At 58.0% G+C, this 21,602-nt stretch overlaps 3 protein-coding genes across 28 annotated transcripts; all 3 read left to right on the forward strand.

Moving 5' to 3' along the window:
- The first annotated feature begins 225 nt into the window (after positions 1–225).
- Positions 226–5,703, forward strand: DTX3 (deltex E3 ubiquitin ligase 3). Of its 8 annotated transcripts, none has more exons than XM_070621886.1 (7): positions 489–743; positions 1,647–1,699; positions 2,092–2,156; positions 2,347–2,423; positions 2,776–3,524; positions 4,442–4,659; positions 4,995–5,703. In XM_070621886.1, coding segments are annotated over exons 4-7 (1,044 nt in total). In that variant the 5' UTR covers positions 489–743; positions 1,647–1,699; positions 2,092–2,156; positions 2,347–2,422; the 3' UTR covers positions 5,071–5,703. The 8 variants fall into 8 exon arrangements, with proteins under 8 accessions (XP_070477986.1, XP_008531751.2, XP_008531749.2 ...); XM_008533528.2 differs by having other exon boundaries at positions 649–743; positions 2,795–3,524; XM_070621885.1 differs by lacking the exon at positions 1,647–1,699 and having other exon boundaries at positions 226–743.
- Positions 5,704–5,929: 226 nt separating this feature from the next.
- On the forward strand, positions 5,930–13,095 carry ARHGEF25 (Rho guanine nucleotide exchange factor 25). 12 transcript variants are annotated; one of them, XM_008533521.2, is made up of 16 exons: positions 5,930–6,222; positions 6,509–6,623; positions 8,895–9,109; positions 9,246–9,341; positions 9,423–9,499; positions 9,673–9,739; positions 9,879–9,982; positions 10,167–10,236; positions 10,354–10,443; positions 10,534–10,626; positions 10,800–10,850; positions 11,040–11,117; positions 11,316–11,516; positions 11,646–11,826; positions 12,125–12,336; positions 12,632–13,095. In XM_008533521.2, exons 1-16 carry the CDS (start codon positions 6,124–6,126, stop codon positions 12,740–12,742), a joined length of 1,860 nt encoding a protein of 619 aa, XP_008531743.1. In that variant the 5' UTR covers positions 5,930–6,123; the 3' UTR covers positions 12,743–13,095. The 12 variants fall into 12 exon arrangements, with proteins under 12 accessions (XP_008531743.1, XP_008531742.1, XP_070477967.1 ...); XM_008533520.2 differs by having other exon boundaries at positions 6,000–6,222; positions 9,405–9,499; XM_070621867.1 differs by having other exon boundaries at positions 6,006–6,110.
- Positions 13,096–15,085: 1,990 nt separating this feature from the next.
- Positions 15,086–21,580, forward strand: SLC26A10P (Solute carrier family 26 member 10). Of its 8 annotated transcripts, none has more exons than XM_070621896.1 (19): positions 15,128–15,505; positions 15,975–16,085; positions 16,342–16,448; positions 16,646–16,803; positions 16,995–17,159; positions 17,432–17,584; positions 18,003–18,085; positions 18,218–18,365; positions 18,475–18,588; positions 19,266–19,379; positions 19,467–19,562; positions 19,944–20,050; positions 20,162–20,231; positions 20,304–20,420; positions 20,560–20,593; positions 20,673–20,755; positions 20,845–20,899; positions 21,017–21,123; positions 21,438–21,580. In XM_070621896.1, the coding sequence occupies exons 3-19, from the start codon at positions 16,421–16,423 to the stop codon at positions 21,474–21,476; spliced, it is 1,671 nt and encodes a 556-aa protein (XP_070477997.1). In that variant the 5' UTR covers positions 15,128–15,505; positions 15,975–16,085; positions 16,342–16,420; the 3' UTR covers positions 21,477–21,580. The 8 variants fall into 8 exon arrangements, with proteins under 8 accessions (XP_070477994.1, XP_070477992.1, XP_070477990.1 ...); XM_070621897.1 differs by having other exon boundaries at positions 19,302–19,379; XM_070621893.1 differs by lacking the exon at positions 16,342–16,448 and having other exon boundaries at positions 15,086–15,505; positions 19,302–19,379.
- The last annotated feature ends 22 nt before the right edge of the window (positions 21,581–21,602 follow it).

The raw sequence follows: 21,602 nt of genomic DNA on the forward strand, positions 1-21,602 counted from the left end.
GACACTACCACCACCCCAAGACATTTTTAAAAAATGTATTCACTTCCTGTTCTGCACCAGCCTCAGTATCCCTGTTTGTGCAAAGAGAAAAATCAGAGGCACTTACCCATAGCCACCTAGGAGCAGGTTGTTGGGGTCACAGAAGGTAACAATCCAGGAAAAGGCAAGAGATGAGGGAGGGTATTGAAATGGTTTAGTCCTGGGGTTTATTTTTTTAGAACCGATGCTATTCCTTTTACTGTGACTCTTCTTCCCGTCCCACATTATTCCTCAAAGACCTTTCCAGCGTAAGGCTCACAGAAAAATTGCCCCCTCTTCCCCACCTACCTAAACCAACACTCCTCACCCACCCATCCGCCAGAAGCTGCCACGCAGCTGGCTGGGAAAAAGGGAAAGGGTTCCTGCTGGGAGGGGAAACGAGAAGGGTGGCGTCTCTGAGGGATTTAACCTCCTACCTTCGGTTCCACGACGCCACCCCCTCCCTCCAAAGACTGGGACGGCGCCTCCATTTTTGTTTTGGGGCGGAAGGGCAGGGGCTGGTGGATAGAAGGGGTCAAAGAAAACGGCGGTTATCACCCGAGAGGGGGAAGGGGGTGCTGTCCTCCTTCCCTTCCCCTCAGTCTGCACCCCCTGCAAACTGCCCCCACCTTCTCGGGGTCTCCCCCGCCTTGTTGCTAAGGCCCAGACCGTCATCCCAGCAACAGCCTCAGTCATGTGACCGGCAATGGCGGCGCTGACGGGAGGTAGGTGAGCCCGGCGCCCCCCACACCCACCGCACGCCCCCCGGGCCCCGCTCGCACCCCCCGCGCGCCCTCCTGCTCCCCCTGCGCCCCCTCCTCCGCCTCCTTCGCCCGCGCGCGGCGCCGGGGGCCCTCCACGCCCGGGCGATCCTCTTTCTATCACCCTCCAGCCTTGGCCTCCATTTGGGGGTTCTGGGGACTGCGATCGGCCGACATGCACCCCCGCCCATGATGGGGCTCCAGGGGCTCTGGCGAGAGGGCTATGTGGGGAGTTGGTTCCGGGTCGGGTCTTGTAGGAGGTCGTGGGGGGAGGGGTAGAGCTGCCTCGGTTGATGCCCCCCAGAACCCGTGCCCTTCCCGGCTGCCCCTCCGCCGGCCTCTGTCCGGAGGGAGGGACTGGCTCGTGTCCGGCCTGGCTTGCCCCAGAGGAATCAGAGACCCAGCATAAACTGTGGCCCCGCCTCCCTTTTCCGTGCCAGCAGGACTTGGAGCTAAGGACACCTAGGTTCTGGGCTCCCTCTGATGTGGAAGGGGGTGTTCCACCTGGAAAGACGGTATGAGCCGAAGCTCTAGGCTTCCAGTTTCACTTTCTGAATCTCGAGGTGCGTCTGGCCTTGAGGGAACTAGGATGGAGGCACAAACGGAAAGCCGCTCCCCTTTGCATCAGTTAAGGAATTGAGGTCACACTAATTGCCCCTCTTTCTATTTGAGCTGCATTTGGAGGTGGTGTAGAGATAGCTCTGTAGCCGAACGCGGCCAGACTCAGGGGAAACATCAGGCTCTTCCAGCCGAGCCCCTGCGGGAGCCCCACCCCTCCCTAAATGCAGACTAAATTGCTGACCGGCTTGCACTTCGCGCTAGGTGCGCTGGGTTTAAAAGGTGACGGTGAGAACTTTGTTATTGCAGGGGCTGCTGCCACTTTGTTCGCATTCCAAACAGACTTCCGCAGAAGAGACTGGGTTCGCTCTCAAGGAAGGCTCCCTAGCAGTAGGGGCTGAATTATTTGGGAATGTGGAGCAGAGCGAGGAGTTGGGGAGCATAGGAGATATTCTTGTCCATGTGATCTGAGGGAGGTGGCAAGAAAGACCTCCATCTGTGTGGGTCTTTCTCTTCCTGACTTCTCTTATCTGTGCCCTAGGCTTTCTGGAGAGCCTCAGAGCTGGGGGAGAAAAGAGGAAAGTTAGCATGTTCAAGTTCCTTCTTTAGCAACTAGGAGAGAGGCTGGGGATGGAATTCTGCAGGAGAGAAGGAGAGGAAGTGGAAGAGGAGTTTTTGTTTTGTTACTAGACTGGCTGGGGAAAACTGGTAACATTTGTCATCATAACCCTTTACCTTGCCCCTTCCCCCGCAGCCCTGGTCAGCTGAGTGTGGAAAGTGAGGGACTGCTGCTGCTATCATCGTCCATGGGCTTTCCAGGTATCTACCTCCCAAGACAACCTCGACTTTGTCCTTTAAATTGGTTTCCCCCATTCCATGTTCCAAGTAATCCCATCCCCAGGAACTTACACCCAGGCTCCCATCTCTGTGACTGGGCTGTGGGGTAGGGGCATGTGGGAACGGAGGAGGGGGTTTCTCACTTTCCCTCCTTTTCCTTTCCACTCACCAGGTCACACAACCTACAAGTAGGGCGCAGGGACACAGAGAGAGAGCCTGCATGCCAGTTCTAAGCTCTTCAGGATCAAAGTGAGCAAAAAGGAGGTTAAAAAGTCTCCCTCCCCTTGAAAGAACCCAGTTTTCACCCGGGGAGGGGGAGGGGCGGATTGTTTCTGTGATCCTGGGAGGAGTGTAAGGAGAACCAAGATTGATGTTTGGCCTAGATGATAAATAATAAAGTTATAGAAATTTTCTTGCTCTTCAGTGGGTGCTGGGGTTTGAAAGATGAGAGGAGACTGAAAATGAACTTGGGGGAGGAGGTGGGGGTTGGACTTTGAGAGAGTAGAGGTAATACAGGTTTGGAAAGGAACTTGAAGTAGGAGGCACTGACATTTGTCAAATGGGGACCCCCCACCCTGAGTCCCTTTCACCCTGGGGGCAGTGTCGTTCGTCCTGTCCAGAATGGCAGCCTGTGGAGGCACCTGCAAGAACAAAGTGACTGTCTCCAAGCCTGTGTGGGACTTCCTGAGCAAGGAGACCCCAGCCCGGCTGGCCCGGCTTCGGGAGGAGCACCGTGTGTCCATCCTCATAGATGGCGAGACTTCTGACATCTATGTTCTCCAGCTTTCCCCACAGGGCCCGCCCCCAGCCCCTCCCAATGGGCTCTACCTGGCCCGGAAGGCTCTCAAGGGGCTGCTAAAAGAGGCCGAGAAAGAGCTGAAGAAAGCTCAGAGGCAGGGGGAGCTTATGGGCTGCCTGGCTTTGGGGGGTGGGGGGGAACACCCCGAGTTGCACCGCCCAGGCCCACCCCCTCTCCGAGCAGCCCCGCTCCTGCCCCCAGGGGCTCGGGGACTCCCCCCACCTCCTCCTCCTCTGCCCCCTCCTCTTCCTCCTCGGCTTCGGGAGGAGGCAGAAGAGCAGGAGAGCACCTGCCCCATCTGTCTGGGGGAGATCCAGAATGCCAAGACCTTGGAGAAGTGCCGGCACTCATTCTGCGAGGGCTGCATCACCCGGGCCCTGCAGGTGAAGAAGGCCTGCCCCATGTGCGGCCGCTTCTATGGGCAGCTGGTGGGTAACCAGCCCCAGAATGGGCGGATGCTGGTCTCTAAGGACGCCACACTCCTGCTGCCCAGCTATGAGAAGTACGGCACCATCGTCATCCAGTACGTCTTCCCGCCCGGTGTCCAGGGGGTAAGAAGACTACGGCCTGCCCTCACCCTTTGGTTTTCCCCAAGCTGGTTCTCTGACCTAGGAAAACTGGGTGAGGGTGAGTGTTTGTTAGATGGGATACAGTCTTGCTGTCTCCCGGGGTGTCGTCCCACTCGGTGCCCTGGAGCTAGGACATCTCCTTGAGGCTCAGCTTTTCCATCCCCACGACCCTAAGCACACATGAAAATCAAATATGAGACAAAGGAATTGAATAGTTTCCTTGGTGAACCTGGATGTTGACAGATACTCTAGGCAGAGGAATTCTGTGGAGATGGTGGCTCAGGTGCAGGCAGGCACAGCTGGGAGGGATGTGACCCTCCTAACAGAGCTGGGAGTGTTACTCGCTTCCAGATTTATGACAGAGGAAAACCTTGATGACAGTGGAAGGTTAAAACAGGAGTGATCAAGATACAGGTGTCTTTCTGCTTGACAAAATAATTTCCATTTCTGGTTTGCAGAGGGATGAGGAAGCTCCGAAGATGGGTAATAGGAAAGTAGAACAGGTTGGACAGTGGAAGAAGCACTGGGAGTGTGGTCAGGTGGAGAAGGAAAGGCTGAAGGAGAAATTATTCTCAGTTTTCATATTTCTGCTGAGTTATCTGGAGAGTAGGGACCAGCTTCCTTCCATCACTTCTGAGAATCCATTTGTTGCTGAACTGAGACTTGGATCGAGACAGCAGAAAGAACCTCTTAACAATAAGGATTTTGTCCAGAAACCAGCTCCTCCTGCCCAGACCCTAGAGACTCTCCTTCCTTGAAAGGCTGTCAGCCTGTCGCTGCCCTGTCAGCAGGAGCTGGGGGTGCACAGACAGAAGGCTGGCTACGGCGACCCTCCGCGGCGTCATAGGGCTTAATGTGTCCAGCTGCTCACTGCCCACTTTGCCTCCCCCTCCTTCCAGGCTGAACACCCAAACCCAGGAGTTCGGTATCCTGGCACCACACGGGTGGCCTACCTCCCGGACTGCCCCGAGGGCAACAAGGTGCTGACCCTGTTCCGCAAGGCGTTTGACCAGCGTCTCACCTTCACTATCGGCACGTCCATGACCACAGGGAGACCGAACGTCATCACCTGGAACGATATCCACCACAAGACCAGCTGCACAGGGGGACCCCAGCTGTGCGGCACTCCTTCATTTCCCTTCCCTTGGCTCCTCCCCTTTTTCATTTCCATTGAGGGAACACCACCAACCCCCCTCTCTCTGGGAACCTCCTAACCAGAGAGGACCACCCCCAAACTCTTCAACCATCTTCCATCCCAGTTTCTCCTACATTCAACCTGGTCCTGATGGGTGCAGCTTAACTGACAAAAATAAGCAGAATTGGGCTAAGTTTGGATAACCTTAGGGGAGGTGTGGAGGGCCAGGAATGGGGTACCCAGAAAGAGGGTGAGCACGGGGGTCATCTGAGTAACCCCAACAGCTAACCCTGACCCTCATTTTGCTTTGCTCTCAGGTTTGGGTACCCGGACCCCACCTACCTGACCCGGGTGCAAGAGGAGCTGAGAGCCAAGGGTATCACAGATGACTGAAGGACGTCCGTCCACTTTGCAAGGCCCCTGCCGTACTCCACTAGGACCCAACGGAAGCCTCTGTACTCCTCTCTCCCTCTGCCCCCCACACCACACTAATGGGGACCTGTCTGACTGGGGAAGGAGTTCAGAGAGGGAAGGGGCAGTCCCTTCCCCTGTCCCCCACAGGCCAAGTGCTTCAGTGCAGTGTGAGCCACTCCCTTCTGGCAGGGCTGACCTCCCAGGCCCTGCTCCCCTTCTCCCCTGTACATACTCCCAGTTGCCCTGGCCCTCTCTTGCCCTTGGCTTTTTCGGGTTTGTGCTGTGCTCCAGTGACTAAGCTGAGAAAGGACCTGGGTGGGGAGGGCAGGGCCTCTTGAACACCCCTGCCCTCACACACTTTTCTTCCTGAGCCTCTGGGTTAGGGGAATGGGGCTGCTCTGAGCCCCCATGGAGCCGGCTGTGTGTCTTCTTCAGAAACAGTTCCCCTTCTACCTTAACCTTGTCCTTTCTCTCCTGTGTCTCTGTCTCTGTCAGTCTGTCTGTCTCCCGCTCTTCTCTGCCCCCTATAAGGAGCCTCCTTACCCTGTTCTGGAATCGCCACCAGACTGTAGCTTTTAATTTAATAAAAATAAAGTAAAATATGCAACTCTCTATGCCACACCCGATCCGTTCTGTGGACCCGGAGGGGGTGGGGTGGGGAGCGGGACCTGCTGAGTAGGGGAAGGGGGTGGCAAACGGGAGCTCCCCGTGTGCCTCCCAGTCTCTCTGCCTCCAGAGGGCCTGGGGCCCCGGCCTGTGCATGGCGGGCTCCATAACAGCAGTGCGAGGCCCCGGATCACGCGTCAAAGCCGGAATCGGGATTAAGAGGGGTTGGTTTGTTGTTGAACTACGGTTGTAGAGAAAGAAACAACCCTACCCCTTTAGAGAAGTTTGGCTGGGGTGGGAGTGGGGGCGGAGCCGGGCAGGGGGAGGATTCGGCGGCAGCAACTCCCCGGACGCACGCAGGCCTCCGAGCCCCCCAGCTTCCGTGCCCCCTCGGCCCTGAAACTTGGAGCAGGGTAGGGGTCCAGCATGAAGCCCCCGGACCGCCCCGCCCCTGGCCGCACTGACCGGATACTGGGGGTCATGGGGGGCATGCTGCGCGCATGCGCCCTACCCGGGCAGGAGGGGGTAAGAAAGGGGGACCACGGTGGGGTCTGGGATCTTTAGGGGGCTTCAGGCGGGCTGCACCCCACAACTCAATTTACCTGCAAACAGGAATTCTGCGGGGCAGTGGCAGGAATCCGAGAGTTCTATTAAGAGGGCCATAGCCACGTTCTGGGTGAACCACTCCCTCCACCCCAGCCTTGGCGACCCCTTTATAACAACGTGGATTTTGACAGGAGGGAGAAGGGGAAGCGGGAGGTCAAGCCTGGGCGTGGAGGGCGGGTTCCTTAGGATCGTTCTGTCCCCGCAGCCCCCGAAGAGAAGCCCCCTAGGGCCGGGGGGGACCGAACCAGAGTCTGACTGTACGGAGGGGCATCAGAGAGGGGAGCGTGAACGGGAGGTCCCCGCCTGGGCTCCGCTGCCCGGTAAGAAGCTGCGGGTGGGGTGGGGCACAGTTTGCCGTCCTGCGCAAAGTGGCGAATTCAAAGATTTGCTGCTCTCATTAGCATAAAGGTTCGGATCTAATTTGCATGAGACCCATTTAATCGCCGAGACCTCCACGCTTCTTTTCGCCCTCTAGTCCTCTGTGTGTCCCCCACCTCAGCCGGTCCCGAGCCCCCGCAGGCGGAGTGTCCCCGCGCCGCACCCCTGGCCCCTCGCCAGCCCAGGCTCCAGGACTTCGCCTTAATTGGCGATTAGCCTCAGCCGGAGTCCCGGGGCCTGGAGGAAAGAAGGGTCCGCCGAGAGGGCGGCACCTGGGCTGTGTTCCCCACAAAGAGCTCCCCATCCACGCATCCCCTACTGGGGGGCCTTGCCCACCCCTGCGCGGCTAGGGACAGTCTCAACCCCAGGACATCTTCGCACAGGCCAAGGCCCCATCCACCGCGCCCTTCCCTACCGCGGAGGCTGAGGGGCGACCCGGGCAGACCCCGCCGCCCGGCTTAACCCCCAGCCCAGCGCTCCGCAGTCAGAGCCCGAGATGCGGGAGGGAGGGTGAACCCGTAGCGGGGGCGCCCAGGCTGGGAAGGAGGGACCGAGGCGCTGGGGACGTGGAGTGGGAACGTGGTGGTGCCTGGGGGAGGGGGGACAGGGGCGGGAACCCAGCACAGTCTGGGAGGGGGGACGGGAGGGAGAGGGCGGAGCTGGGCCGCAGAGGCCCCTCCCCGCGGCAGCACCGCGGCGGGGCCTGTTATTCGGCTCGCGGCTCGGCCGGGACCCGCGCAGCGCCAGTGACTCGGAGAGTCGGCCCCCGCTCCTCCCTGCCCGGGCCTAGAGCCACCCCCAACCCGAGAGGCCGGAGACGGAGCTGGAGCGGCTGCCGCATCCCGGCCCAGCCTTCCCCACTATCCCTCCCCTCCCCTCTGGACATCTGGACCCTGGGCCCCGCACCGACAGGGTTCCGGAAACCCTCCCCGCCCAGCGCGGCGGCCCGGCCCCGCGCCACCCTCTCTGCAGAGCCCCCAGCCCTCCTCCAGACCAGACTTCCGCCTACCCCTGGACGCCCCCTCCCTGGTCCCTCCCTCCCCCTCTCCCCCAGCCTGGAGTGGGGTAGGAGGGAGGGGGGGTGTGCGCCCTGCGCCGTCCCCGCCCCGCCCCCCGTGATTCCCCCTGCATGGCCGGCCCGGGTGGGGGGCGCGGGGGGGCCCGGGCGCCATGCGGGGGGGGCACAAGGGGGGTCGCTGTGCCTGTCCCCATGTGATCCGAAAAGTGCTGGCAAAATGCGGCTGCTGCTTCGCCCGGGGGGGACGTGGTGAGTGCGAGGTCGCTAGGGCCCAGTGTTGAGTGGGGGGCGGGCTGAGGGTTCAGGACATCTGTCAGCCCGGGCCCTAGGGATGTAGAGGCTGGAGGCTGTACCTGTGTTTTTCAGGAAAGTGGCTTCATAGATGAGCTCTAAGATCCCTTCTGCCTCCAAATTTCTATCAGTTCAAGTTAAGGAAATTGGGGAAGGGGCAGGGGACTCCTCTCTTTCCTGTAGTCAGCTGGGTATGAGAGAAACCCATCCACAAGCCCCTTAGGCCTAGAACCGCATTTTCCCTCAAATCCTTTTGCTGAGAATTGACTTCACATCTGAAGAGCGACAGGGGGATGGAGGAATGAGGGTGAGGGGTCTACCAGGGGCTGTATCACAAATCGCAGCTCCTCTGTCCGTGAGCCCAGGCCAAAGATAACTCTGATGAGCTCTCCTCACCTGCCCCTTCTGTTGGGTTTGTGCCTCGGTTGGGGAGGTGGGCTGCATAAGTCTTGTCTTTTTATAGTCAGTACTGTACTTGGTGGAGGAGAGGTCTGGGGGTGGCAGATGGGCTCCTAGCTCTTTTTCTCCTTCCCCTTCTCAGAGAATGGTCTGTACCCATTGGAAGGGGGAGGGTTGTAGGAGAGCAGATGGCCACCCCCAGCTTCCAGTGTCAGCCCAGATGGCTGCCCCCACCCCCGTATCTGTGCCATACTTAGGATGTGGGGGAAACTCCACATGTAACCGGGGTTCCAGGCCTGGGGAGCCAGGTGTTTACTGTCCTTCCTCCCAAGGTGCCCTGGTGGAATTTTCTATCCTGGCCAACTAAAATGAGGATGGCAAGAGAGAGGGCCCTGGAGGAGAGGGGCTGAACATCATAGAGAGGAGACTCTGGGAGTTCCCTAGGGACCCTGAATCGGGAGCTGGAGCAATATCTATCTCCCCCTCTTTCCCTCCCTCCCATTAGAGTCCTATTCCATTGCTGGCAGTGAGGGGAGCATCTCAGCTTCGGCTGCCTCGGGTCTGGCTGCCCCCTCTGGCCCCAGCTCTGGCCTCAGCTCTGGCCCTTGTTCCCCGGGCCCCTCAGGGCCAGTCAGTAGCCTGAGAAGATGGTTGGATCATTCTAAACATTGTCTCAGTGTGGAAACTGAGGCAGATGGTGGCCAGGCTGGACCATATGAGGTGAGCAGGGAACACCACAGAAGCATGTAGGACATCCATGAAGGACACTGGGAGAGAGGGCAGTTTGGGGGCCACTGGTCATTGGAGAGACATAGCTACTGTCGCTGACCTCTGACACTTGACCTTTGGCCCCTAGAACTGGATGCTGGAGCCACCTCTGGCCACAGGAGAGGAGCTGCCGGAACTGACCCTGCTGACCACATTGTTGGAGGTCCCTGGAAATAAGATGCAGGTATGAAGAAATGGGTCTGGAGTGACTCCGCTCACCCAAGAGGTATGCATTTGCTTCCTCTAGGATATTCTTCCCTTCCAGCCACCTGAGGAGGAGACTTTGTCCCAAGCCCCTGAGAGTGAGGAGGAGCAGAAGAAGAAGGCTCTGGAAAGGAGTATGTAAGTGTCCTTACACTTTTCCTCCACCCCACAACTTCCAGAGGACTGTCCTTCCCATTTTAGATTTGAGACTTGGAATTTCCTCTGAGGTTGGCTGTGGTGATGAAGGGGCTGCTAGTCCAGCAGGGAGGAAGTGGCTAAACCAAGGATGTGCACTGCTGCTCTCTTCCCAGGTATGTCCTGAGGGAACTGATAGAGACAGAGAAGATGTATGTGGACGACTTGGGGCAGATTGTGGAGGTAGTTCCCTTTTCTCTTCCCAGCCTGGGCCCAGCTCTTTCCCTCTGCCCAGGGCTGGTTTAAGAGATGCCTTGGGGCGCAGGGGTTCCCATCAGGGCTGGCCCCACACACTCATGCTCCTACCCCAACCTTCCCACAGGGTTATATGGCCACCATGGCTGCTCAGGGGGTCCCTGAGAGTCTTCGAGGCCGTGACAGGATTGTGTTTGGGAACATCCAGCAAATCTATGAGTGGCATCGAGAGTGAGTGGTGGATCCCTGAGGGGGCGGGGAAGGGCATATGTCTGGTTGTCTCTATTCTGCCCCTGGGCCCATCGCTGCCTGATGAATGTTTAGAGAGGCTTCATGGGAAGCACTGCTGGGGCAGACAGCTCTACATGGCAGGGTGGGGGTATTTGACCTACCTTTTCCCTGCCAACCCCTCCAGCTATTTCCTGCAGGAGCTACAACGATGCTTGAAGGATCCTGATTGGCTGGCTCAGCTATTCATCAAACATGTGAGACTTGAGGGGGTGGGGCCCAGGAGGGAAGGGTTTGGGCCTGGGTGAGGGCTCTCTGGAGATGTGCTCTTTCTCCTCACTCACCTTGCTCTTTCTTAAACTTCACCCCTGTAGGAGCGCCGGCTGCATATGTATGTGGTGTACTGTCAGAATAAGCCCAAGTCGGAGCACGTGGTGTCAGAATTTGGGGACAGCTACTTCGAGGTCAGTGACTGAGGTACCTTGGGGGAAGGGTGACAGAATCCGCATGAGCAGGCTTTCCAGGCTGCATAACCACCCTGTCCCTGTCCCCAGGAGCTCCGGCAGCAGCTGGGCCACCGCCTACAGCTCAATGACCTCCTCATCAAACCAGTGCAGAGGATCATGAAATATCAGCTGCTGCTCAAGGTCAGGCCCCCTGCTCCCTGGGGGCACAGCTGGTTGGGACAGCTCTTTCCTCCTTCATCTCCCCAGGGTTCCTAAGGCTCCCCCCAGACCTCCCGGGGGTCCTCAGGGGAGGATGTGAAAGCTTCTAAGGATGTCCTCGTGACCTCCCTGAGCATTTCTTTTCTATGTCTTAGGATTTTCTCAAGTACTATAGTAGAGCTGGGATGGATACTGAGGAGCTAGAGGTGAGGACTCCCAGATCTTCCAGGATACACCATGCACACCTTGTCTTCTTAGTCTCCCGGGCCCCCTAGCTCCTTGGGTGGTGTAGAGCTGTCTAGTTTTTAGGGGGAGGCTGGTTGGAGGTTGAAACACAGCCTGAAGAGTCTTCTTTCCCAATAATGACAATGCTCCTCTCTTCGTCTGGGTCCCAGCGAGCTGTGGAGGTCATGTGCTTTGTGCCCAAGCGCTGCAATGACATGATGACCCTGGGGAGACTGCGGGGGTTTGAGGTATGGAAATGGAACAGGAAACCGGAGGCCCAATGCTCTTCTGCCCCAGTCTGAGCACTCGGCAGGTCCTTATGGGGAATTGTCCTCTCCTGGGGCTGACCCCATGATTGGTGGGGAGTGTCAGGGGAAGGAGGGAGGAGCAGAGAGTTGCCCCTTTTCTCTTGTTTTTTCCTGAAGGCCACTATTCTTTGGTTCTAGGGTAAACTGACTGCTCAGGGGAAGCTCTTGAGCCAGGACACATTCTGGGTTACGGAGCCCGAGGCTGGGGGGCTCCTCTCTTCCCGGGGTCGAGAGAGGCGTGTCTTCCTCTTTGAGCAAATCGTCATCTTCAGCGAGGCCCTGGGGGGAGGAGTGCGAGGTGGAACGCAGCCTGGATATGTGTACAAGAGCAGCATCAAGGTGGGGAGCCCTCTGACTGGGTGGGGGCGAGGCCTTTGCAGGGATGTCTGGCTCTTGGATTTGCAAGATGGGGCAGGAACCAGAGAGGGCCTGAAGAATTTGAGGGCTGTCTCCTATTTGCCAATCCAGGTGAGCTGCTTGGGACTGGAGGGGAACCTCCAAGGTGACCCTTGCCGCTTTGCCCTGACCTCCAGAGGGCCAGAGGGTGGGATCCAGCGCTATATCCTGCAGACTACAGACCCTGCAGTCAGTCAGGCCTGGATCAAGCAAGTGGCTCAGATCCTGGAAAGCCAACGGGACTTTCTCAATGGTGAAGCTCCCACCCTCCCTCCCCCACATGCTCCCTCAGCCCCTTGACCTCCTGAATCCCTCACTGCCCAATCTCCAATCCCTGCCCTCTGACCCGGGCTTCTCTCTGTCTCTCATCCCCATTTTTCCACTACTAGCTCAAGATTTGGTAACTCAGAATCCCCTAAAACCCCAAGCAATTTACATTGACTGCCTGTCCTTGGGATGGAGGGCAAAGAGGGAGGATGACCTGAGCAGAGCCCCTAGGGAAAGGATCTGTCTCTGCTGTAACCCTCCTTCTGTTCCTGTCTTTGCCCCAGCATTGCAGTCACCCATTGAGTACCAGAGACGGGAGAGCCAGACCAACAGCCTGGGGCGGCCAGGAGGGCCTGGGGTGGGGAGCCCTGGGAGAATTCGGCCTGGAGACCGGGCCCAGGTCAGCACACACGCCCCCATCAATGGTTCTCTCCCCTCCCTGCTGCTGTTGCCCAAACCGGAGATGGCCAGAGCTGCCCTGCCCCTGGACACACAGGTATGAGGAATGGAGTTCCCAGGTTGTAGGGGCAGAACGGGGAGGGCCTCTCTGGTTCAGGGATCCCCAAATCCCCCTCCCTCATATCGTCCCTTTCTTCCTTTTGTCTGCCCCCTCCTACTTCCCATCTCTTACCTTTTGCTCTTCCAGTTTAACCTTGGGGGAAGTTGATGTCTCAGATAACCTAAGATGTCTGGCAAGAGGAGGTGGCTTGGCTAGGAGCTTACACTGAAAAGACAGGAGTGAGAGTGGATTCTTGAACTTTTTTGATCCTCTGACTTGAGTCTTTTTTCAGGCCCTCAGTGACATCTCCCAGGCTCCTCATGACTCCCCTCCAGTTCTACCAATTCCAAACACCCCTCCCCGCCAAGCCAGACTTGCCAAGCTGGATGAAGATGAGCTGTAACTGGTGAAGGCCACGGGGGTGGTGCTGACTCAGCCACTCTATTCCCCAAGGAACTTCAGGGCAATCCTTCTGGTACCGCCCAGGAAATCCTCCTCTTGGTGTGCCTAGAAGGCAGGCAAGGCTGAGATGGGTGTCAACTTGGAGGAGGGTACCTAGACTCAAAAGGACTTCTTTCTGCCCAAGGAACACAGATTCCTTTCGCTCCCACCCCTATGCATGCATCACAGGTCCCCCAAAAGGAGGATATGTGGGTGGGTGGGAGGGCTGGGGCAAGGGCCAGATACAAATGATTAGTTTGGTTTTGATTTTGTTTTTTCTGTTTTCTGAGAATAAAGGTTTTGTTATATCACTAAGGCCGCTGTCTTGGCAGAGGGAAGGGGTCAGTGGGGTGAAGTGGCATGGAAGGGATCAGCTGACCTCTCAAATCAGTCATTTGAGCCGGAGTCTAGTGAAAGGAGGAGAACACAGGGTGAAAGATGGAAGATGTCGTTCTCTTGTCCCTCACCTGCAGTTGCAGCATCTCTCAGTCCAGACCTGGAGCTAGGGGCCACTGGAACGTAGATCTTTGATGTGTCCTCCCCTTTATCCAGCCCTTCTTTCCCTCCCATCTGGCCTCTGTTCTAGACGCCCGTGGAAAGCCCAGTGTAGTGTGACTCCCCCATTCCCAACACCCAGATTCTAAAGCACCAAATGCCCAATGTACCTTTCCTTCTGAGGCCTCCATGTTCAGCTGAGGAGAAGGGGAATGTGGAGAGGATGCTGGGGGCTGTGTCCCCTTCTGGCTCTGGGTCTCTTTATTTTTGCTGTCTGGGAGGTCATAAGGCGTATCCACCCTGAGGAAGGGAGTCTTCTTTAAGCCACAGACCCAAGAGTAGAGAGCCAAAGGGGTCTTCACCCCTCCCGACTTCTGGGACAGGGAGAGCCAAACATGCGGAGATCCATGTCCAGACGCCCTGTCCTGGGTCCTTGGGCATCAGTATGTCCACTGTGTCCACTCGTCCCCTGGGCCCGGTCACGTGTACTTGAGCTTCCTCAGCAGACAATAGACTGCTGGGGTGGGAGGGTGAGGAGGAGCGGGAGCCTCCCTGAGGGCCTGAGGTCCCTCTGGCCGACAATGGGGGGAGGGACCACTAAGGGGGGGACAGGACGTACAGCCCAGATAAGACTTCTGGGGAACAATAGGAGGAATTGAAGAGGGGAGACCCACCCTTACTGTACCCCACCCCCAAGGCTTTGGGGTCAGGGACTGGGGACCAGAGGGTGATGGGGCGGGGTGCTGAGGATTCTTGTGAATGGAGGAGGGGATAGGGCAAATAGCAGGATTCAGGAGCTCAAACCTTTGTGTCTCTTTAGGGACCACAGGGGTACGTGAGGTGGGTGGGTGACCCTGTTGTGCTTAATTTAACGACACCTACTTCGTGGATAGCACTTGAATGTAATAAATGGTACTTCAGCTTTTTTGGCTTCTAAGAAATAAAGTTAAAATTTCCTCTGTATTTTCCCGGAGGCCCTGAACTGAGAATTTAGGCCCAGCCGCCCCCTGCAGAGGTGTGGGGTGGTGGTTCTCTGTCCTTGTGCAATATATGTAGCTGCTTCCCATCTCAGAAGTTTGTGAAACTGCTGAGGCCAATGGAGCCCTTACACTTTCTTGGGGGCAAGCTGTGCCCCATGAGGATTTGGGTCTGGGGGCAGAAGGAGGGTGTTCAGAACCACGCTGAACTTTCTTGCTGGGGAATGCGGCGGCTCTGGGAATGACCAGGAACCCTAGAGGAGCCAGCTCCTGTCTCCAGCCAAAGTGCAGATGCGGAAAGGAACCAGGAGTGAAGAGGCTTAGGAGTGGTAAACAGTGGGTGCTGGGTGTTGAGGGTGTGCTTGTCTTTTGGCCTATCTCTCTGGTCCCTACACCTTTCCACAGCCACCTGGCATAGCAGACTCCAGAGAGAGGGATCCAGCGAGGATGTCTGAGGAAATGCCTAACTTAGAGATGCCCCCTGGGCCACCCCGTGGCAAAGCAGTTAGGTTTGCACATTTTCCTTCTCAGCAGCCTGGGTTCACTGGCCCGGATCCCGGGTGCGGACATGGCACCGCTTGGCAAAAGCTATGCTGTGGTAGGCGTCCCATGTATAATGTAGAGGAGGATGGGCATGGATGTTAGCTCAGGGCCAGTCTTCCTCAGCAAAAAGAGGAGGATTGGCAGTAGTTAGCTCAGGGCTAATCTTCCTCAAAAAAAAAAAAAAAAAAAGAGAGATGCCCCCTCTCCAAGCTGCTGCTTTTTCCTGACCATAGAGGGTCCCCAAGAGAGGGCGCCCTCCAGGGCCCCATTGGTCCCTGATTCTTAGAGGCGGGACTCAGGGCCAGCAGGCAGAGGGTATTTAAGACTGGGAGGAAACCGGGAGGAATTGGAGGTGACCCAGGGCAAAATGAGTGGGCTACTGGGCGCCAGGACCTGCCCAGGCCCGGGAGAAGCCTCTGACCTCAAGTCTCCCCAGGGCGCCAGGTTCAGGGAACCTCTCACCGAGGCCCGGTTCCAGCAGCTCTTCGGAGACGCGGAGCAGGAGCCGGAGCTCCTGGCGGAGTCCCGCTTGTCCCTGCTGTGCCGGCTGTGGAGACGGCGGGCCCGCGCCTGTTCCGGACCGGGGGCGTGGCGCCTGCTGCTGGCGCGGCTGCCCCCGCTGCGCTGGCTGCCCCACTACCGCTGGCGGGCCTGGCTGCTCGGGGATGCAGTGGCCGGAGTGACCGTGGGCATCGTGCACGTGCCCCAGGGTGAGCGGCCCCAACACCAGCTTGTCCGGGGCCCAAGCTCTAACGGGCTTGCAGAGGAGGGCGCAGAGGGCTGGGAACCGGGAGCAAAAGGGTGGGTTAGCGTCGCTGACGGTTCCGAGACAGGGACGTGAGAACAAGTTCTGGGGAAGGACTCTGGAGCTCCATCAGATCCCCACCCCCAGCTCCTCTCCTCTGAGCAATCCTGCGAGAAGTCTCGCACACGTTCCGCCTCAGGGAACTGGAGAGAAGAACTACGCCTGCCCCCCCAGGACTCGGCCGACACGGATCTGTGACCCTGGCTGCCCCACGACCTCCCACTGAGGCCCGTTAACCCCTACGGTCCCTCATGTGTGGTGATTGAGCGTCCTGGTGTCAGCCTCTAAGAGCGTGGAACAGGGGCGCATTCTGGAGGACCAGGAACCCTCCCCCACCCCCATACCGAAGAGCTTTCCTTCCACTTCTCCCCCAGGCATGGCGTTTGCCCTCCTAACTTCCGTGCCCCCAGTGTTCGGGCTGTACACTTCGTTCTTTCCCGTCCTCATCTACACTTTGCTGGGTACTGGGAGACACCTGTCCACAGGTGAGTGACCAGTGACTCCTCTCCTCTATGGCCTGAAGATGGACAGGGGTTTGAGGCTTCGGTCCTTGTAAGCTCCCTGCTCTTATTCGCGTCTTCACCCCCCCATCCCCCACCATCCCTTCCTCCCCTGCCGCTACCCTGCTCCGATCCACTGACTTCGGCCATGCTTGCTGGGGGTGCTGAGTGGGTGCAAAGCAGCGGGAGTTTACTCGGACTTTTTCTCCTCGTGAAATTTGGTTAAAACGGACAACTCTAGGACTTGGAAGGGGGAGAAGAGACGCACGGTCACCCAAAGGAGCACGCACTTGGCGGGGCGTCTGCAGGAGGAGGCAGCGATGCAGTTTGGGGCAGTTTTGGCGGCTGGTGCGCCCTCCTTTTCTCCCTCACCACCGGTTCCTGGCTGCTGCGCCAGCTCTTGGCCCCACGGCCCCCACCGGAGCAGCAGCCTCTAGGACAGAGGGGTCAGACAGCAGCATCCCGGCCGAGAGCGCGGAGCCTGGGCTGTCGCTGTGCCCCAGGCGGCACAGCTGGTGATGTCTGCGTTTGTGCCCCGGTCCTAGGAACTTTCGCCGTGCTCAGCCTCATGACGGGCTCGGCTGTGGAGCGGCTGGTCCCCGAGCCCCTTGGGGGGAACCTGAGCGGAATCGAGAGGGAACAGTTGGACGCTCAGCGGGTTGGGGCGGCTGCGGCCATGGCCTTCGGGAGCGGGGCGCTGATGGTGAGGGAGGACCCTGGGGGAGGCCCCTGGGGGAATGCACGCTAGGGGCTCTAGAAAATTGGGCCAGGGGAGAGGGAGGGACAAGTCTCCCATTCGGTCTAGGCGGGAGAGGTGCGCGGAGACGCTGGCGCACGGCGCTCTGGCTGCTCCGCGCCTCCTCCTGTAGTGATTGGGCGTCTTCTCTCCTGCAGCTGGGGATGTTCGCGCTGCAGCTCGGCGTCCTGTCCACCTTTCTGTCCGAGCCTGTGGTCAAAGCGCTGACCAGCGGGGCCGCGCTGCACGTGCTCGTGTCCCAACTGCCGAGCCTTTTGGGCTTACCCCTCCCGCGCCAGATCGGCTGCTTCGCTCTTTTCAAGGTGCGGGTGGGAGAACAGCGGAGACGAGGCTTCTAGAGGTCCCGGGAAGAGGGAACCCCGAAAAGGAAGGAAGGCAGGACGGCGAGTGGAGGGATAGTGTGTGCCGGGGGCAGAGGAAAGGAGGTTAGAACCACGTGGCTGAATGAGGGTCGCTGCGGAGGTGGAAGCCCTGACGGGAGCCAGGAGCCGGGAGGCCTGTTCTTGTCTGGTGGGTCCGCGCTGGGGGTAGTCGACCCCGGCCCGGGCCCTCTGCTCACCGCCCCTGCCCGCAGACGCTGGCCGCCGTGCTGACCGCGCTGCCCCGGAGCAATCCGGCCGAACTGACCATCTCGGCACTCAGCCTGGCGCTGCTCGTGCCGGTCAAGGAACTGAACGTGAGGTTCCGAGACAGGCTCCCCACCCCGATCCCAGGGGAAATCGTCATGGTGAGGATGGCTCCTGGGTCCAGCCCCCTGCCCCGCACAGACCCTGCCCATCCTCTGGGAACTGGCCGCTGCCGCCCCCTTGTGGAATGCGGAGAGGTCACGGAGGGAAGTCCTGCTTACGCGTGTGCTTTTCCAGGCCTCTTCCCAGAACTCTTTGACCCTCCGGAATCCCCCACCCACACATTCCCACTTCTGTCGCGGAGGCCCCCTCTAGACCAGTTCGAAGGCCCTCTTCCTCCTTACAGCGCCCCCTTGCGGTGTCGCTCGCCCCAGCACCTCCACTCTCTCCTCACCCTGTCCTTCACCGTAATTCTTGATCTCCCTTCCCACGCCCGCCTACATTTCTCTCTCTCCTCCTGTCTTCCTCCTTCCAATCTCCTCCTTCTTCTCCCATGTCCTAATTTGCTCTCTTTCCCAGGTGCTTCTGGCCTCCGTGCTCTGCTTCACTTCTTCTCTGGACACAAGATACAACGTGCAGATAGTGGGGCTGCTGCCTGGAGGGTAAGAGAGCAGGAAAAGACACCAGCTTTCTCTTCCCACATCTCTCCCACCCAACCACTCTTCTTGTCCTTCCCACCCTATTTTCGCTGCCTTCCCTGTAGCCTTCCCTCACCCTGACCCCTCTCTCTCCAGATTTCCCCGACCTCTCCTGCCCAACCTGGCTGAGCTGCCCAGGATTGTGGCCGACTCGCTGCCTGTCGCACTGGTTACTTTTGCTGTGTCTGCCTCCCTGGCCTCCATCTATGCAGACAAGTATAGCTACACTATTGACTCCAACCAGGTAAGACTCCGACTGAGGGCCCCAACCTCATTCCGGAGATGACCCCCTAACATGACCCCCAACACACACACCTTTGTCTCTCTCCTTTTCACTCACTGCCTTCCCCCAGGAGCTCCTGGCGCATGGTGTCTCCAACCTCATCTCCTCCCTCTTCTCTTGCTTTCCCAACTCAGCCACATTGGCTACAACCAGCCTCCTAGTGGATGCTGGTGGGAACACACAGGTAAGAGTGTGTCCTTGGGTGAGGAGAAAGTGGGGGGGGTGGGGTGGGGGGGTGGGAGGGGGACATCCAGGTCCGGTGGTCGTGGTGGAGAAACAGGCGGAAGATTGGTAGATACCCAGGTAGCAGCTATATAGAGGAGGATGGGACCCTGTGAGGCGGGTGAATGGGGATTATTTAGGTAGGAGAGATGGAAGATAACAAAGCCCCCTTAAGACTTGTATACTCTAAGCACTGAAAACGTTCATGATGCCCCATAAGTAGTTCAAGATAAAAACAATACCAAATTGTAAAATAAGTTTAAGAGACAATATTCTGATTTTTTCCCCTATGAGGACATTTTCTTTTAAAAAGAAATATCATATATCAAAGTCTCCCCCTAATATTTTTGGTTTCCTTTACTTTGCCGGTGCCCTAAGCATGTGGCTAGCCGGCTTTTAGGGTAATCCAACAGTGTTTTTAAGATGGAGGTGGGCCAGGAGAACAGGGAAGTTGAACTACTTCCAGGGGGAGACTGGCGACCCATAGGCCTTCAGTTGGGGGAGGGGAGAGGAAGGGGTGAGCGGCAGAATATCAAGAAGGGGGTGAGGAGTGAGGAGTGTCTGTGTGGGAGGGGATTTGGGAGGAGGGAGACTTGTTAGGAGCAGGCAGGGAGACCAGCTCTCACGCGGGTGGGGGAGCTCCTCCGCCTTCGCTCCACCCCTCCCACCCTCCAGCTGGCCGGCCTCTTCTCCTGCGCAGTCGTCCTGTCAGTGCTGCTGTGGCTCGGGCCCTTCTTCTACTATCTACCCAAGGTGAGGGAGAGAGCAGGTGTGGGGGTGGCCGGGAGGCGTGGCCATATGCCAGGATATGGGCGGTCAGCTCTCCTCCTCTGCCCCAAGGCTGTCCTGGCCTGCATCAACATCTCCAGCATGCGCCAGATGTTCTTCCAGATGCAGGAGCTTCCACAACTATGGCGCATCAGCCGCGTGGACTTTGTGAGAAATGGCATTCCCCCCAGATTGCCCCCTCCTATTTCCCAGCATCCCCAGCCTCTGCCCCGGATCAAAGCTAATTGTCATGGTCCTAAATTCTGCAACCCACCACCAATATGCATACCCCCTAATCCCTTTACTCAGAGACAAGGAGAAGGGTGGGGTTTGCACCCCTTCAGACTTGAATATTTGTAACTCTTCAGCAGGTGCAATGTCTGTGTATCCCCTGTTGGGCAATCCTGTCCTTTCCTTCTGTCACTCTGCCTTCTCCTGGGCCACACTGCTCCATCACTTGCCCTGCAGTGACTGCCCCTGGACCCCTTGCCCTGGCACTGATGGCCTGGCCTTTCTTCTGGGAATTTCACTCCCATCCATGTCCTGCAGGCTGTGTGGATGGTCACATGGGTGGCTGTAGTGACCCTGAGTGTGGACCTGGGCCTGGCCGTAGGTGTGGTCTTCTCCATGATGACCGTGGTCTGCCGCACCCAGAGGTGGGAGAAGAGACGAGGGAAGTCGAGATGCGGGGAGGCGAGACAATGGAGTGCTTGGGGTGACTTTCCAGCCAGGCCAGGCTGGGAATCTGACCCCTGCTTCCTGCCCAGGGTGCAGTGCCTTGCACTTGGACTGGCTGAAGGGACGGAGCTCTACAGGCCACTCAGAGAGCGCCACAAGGTGGGTTAGCTTCAACCAAAGATGGAAGGGAAGATGAGACCCAGATGTTTCTCTGACCCTCTGACCCCTCAGCTCCTCCAGATCCCGGGGCTCTGCATCCTGAGCTATCCAACACCACTTTACTTCGGGACCCGTGGGCAGTTTCGGCGCACCCTGGAAAGGCATCTGGGGCTTAGAGAAGGAGGCAAGGTGAGGGACTTGGTCAAAAGGGAGTGTGGCTTCTCTGGGAGTGGGAGGTAAGTGGGTGTTCTGAGGGAGAGCACTGTGCCCAAGGGTGCACGTTCACACTTGTGTCTCAGAGGTGGTGACTGCCCTTCTCTATTCACAGGAGACTCCAAAGACAGATGGCCCACCTGATGCAGGTGAGATGGGATGACAAGGAGGGAGATTTGGGCATGACCCATGGAAGCATCTGGGCACTCCTGCCTTCTCCCATCCTAGTTGCTGAGCCTATCAGAGTGGTGGTCCTAGACTGCAGTGGTATCACCTTTGCAGATGCTGCTGGGGCCAGAGAAGTGGTCCAGGTGAGAGAGAGGGTATGTTGAGGAGAAAGTCCCCTTATTATCCCATGCATACCCTCTAATGTAAGATTTAACTCCTCCCACCTCCGCAGCTTTCCAGACGATGCCGAGACGCTGGGATCCATCTTCTCCTGGCTCAGTGTAATGGTAAGAGGTGTGGAGGATGGAGGGACCTGGAGACTGAGGAATGACTGGACATTTGGGGGAGGGAAGAGGACACAGTGTGGACTTAGGACCTGAGAGTCTGACCCCCTCTCCACACAGCCTCGGTGCTGGGGACTCTGACCCAGGCAGGACTCCTGGACAGAGTGACCCCAGAACAGCTGTTTGTGAGTGTCCAGGATGCAGCTGCTCATGCCCTGGAGAGACTGGTGAGGGGGCAGTAGCAACAAGAGTGGAAGCCGGGAGGTGCTGGGCTATAGCAAGTGAGGCGTGAGCCAGTGGCTGAAGATCCAGGCAGAGGGGTTTGGGAAGGGGGCTAAGGAGGAAGGTGAAGGAGAAAGGGGTGGGCATGAAATGATTAGTCCATTTAAGACGAAGCTACGAGACTGGCCCCAGCTGTGGGTGAAGATCAGAAGAAACTAGGGTCCCCAGAGGGGTAATGTGCCCCTCAGAAGACTGCCAAATCTTGGGTGAGGGAGTTGGGCACCTACTCTACTCCTGACATGTCCCCTCCCTTTTCCAGGAGTCTGCTGGTCCAAAGTCTTGCACAGTGTGGGTCTGACCTGGTCACTTGGAGTGTAGAGGGCCCCAACAATATGCGTGTGAGGAGGGCGTGGCCCCTGGGGCCCTTTACTTAATGTAACTAATAAAATGAAGCTAAGAGCCTCTGGGATTCATGAAGTGAGTC

The sequence above is a fragment of the Equus przewalskii genome, chromosome 5, assembly GCF_037783145.1.
Source record: "Equus przewalskii isolate Varuska chromosome 5, EquPr2, whole genome shotgun sequence".
NCBI lineage: Eukaryota > Metazoa > Chordata > Mammalia > Perissodactyla > Equidae > Equus > Equus przewalskii.

Bases quoted from the DNA above. Each gene is read 5' to 3' on its own strand.
- DTX3 (XM_008533527.2), top strand. From the start codon at position 2,395: ATGCCAGTTCTAAGCTCTTCAGGATCAAA. The intron at 2,424-2,794 runs GTGAGCAAAAAG...CGTCCTGTCCAG, and splicing joins CTAAGCTCTTCAGGATCAAA to AATGGCAGCCTGTGGAGGCA. The intron at 4,660-4,994 runs GTGCGGCACTCC...CTTTGCTCTCAG, and splicing joins TGCACAGGGGGACCCCAGCT to GTTTGGGTACCCGGACCCCA.
- ARHGEF25 (XM_008533520.2), top strand. From the start codon at position 6,124: ATGAAGCCCCCGGACCGCCCCGCCCCTGGCCGCACTGACCGGATACTG. The intron at 10,444-10,533 runs GTCAGTGACTGA...CCCTGTCCCCAG, and splicing joins TTGGGGACAGCTACTTCGAG to GAGCTCCGGCAGCAGCTGGG. The intron at 11,118-11,315 runs GTATGGAAATGG...CTTTGGTTCTAG, and splicing joins GGAGACTGCGGGGGTTTGAG to GGTAAACTGACTGCTCAGGG.
- SLC26A10P (XM_070621889.1), top strand. From the start codon at position 15,163: ATGAGTGGGCTACTGGGCGCCAGGACCTGCCCAGGCCCGGGAGAAGCC. The intron at 20,232-20,303 runs GTGGGTTAGCTT...CTGACCCCTCAG, and splicing joins CACTCAGAGAGCGCCACAAG to CTCCTCCAGATCCCGGGGCT. The intron at 20,756-20,844 runs GTGAGAGAGAGG...CCACCTCCGCAG, and splicing joins GGGCCAGAGAAGTGGTCCAG to CTTTCCAGACGATGCCGAGA.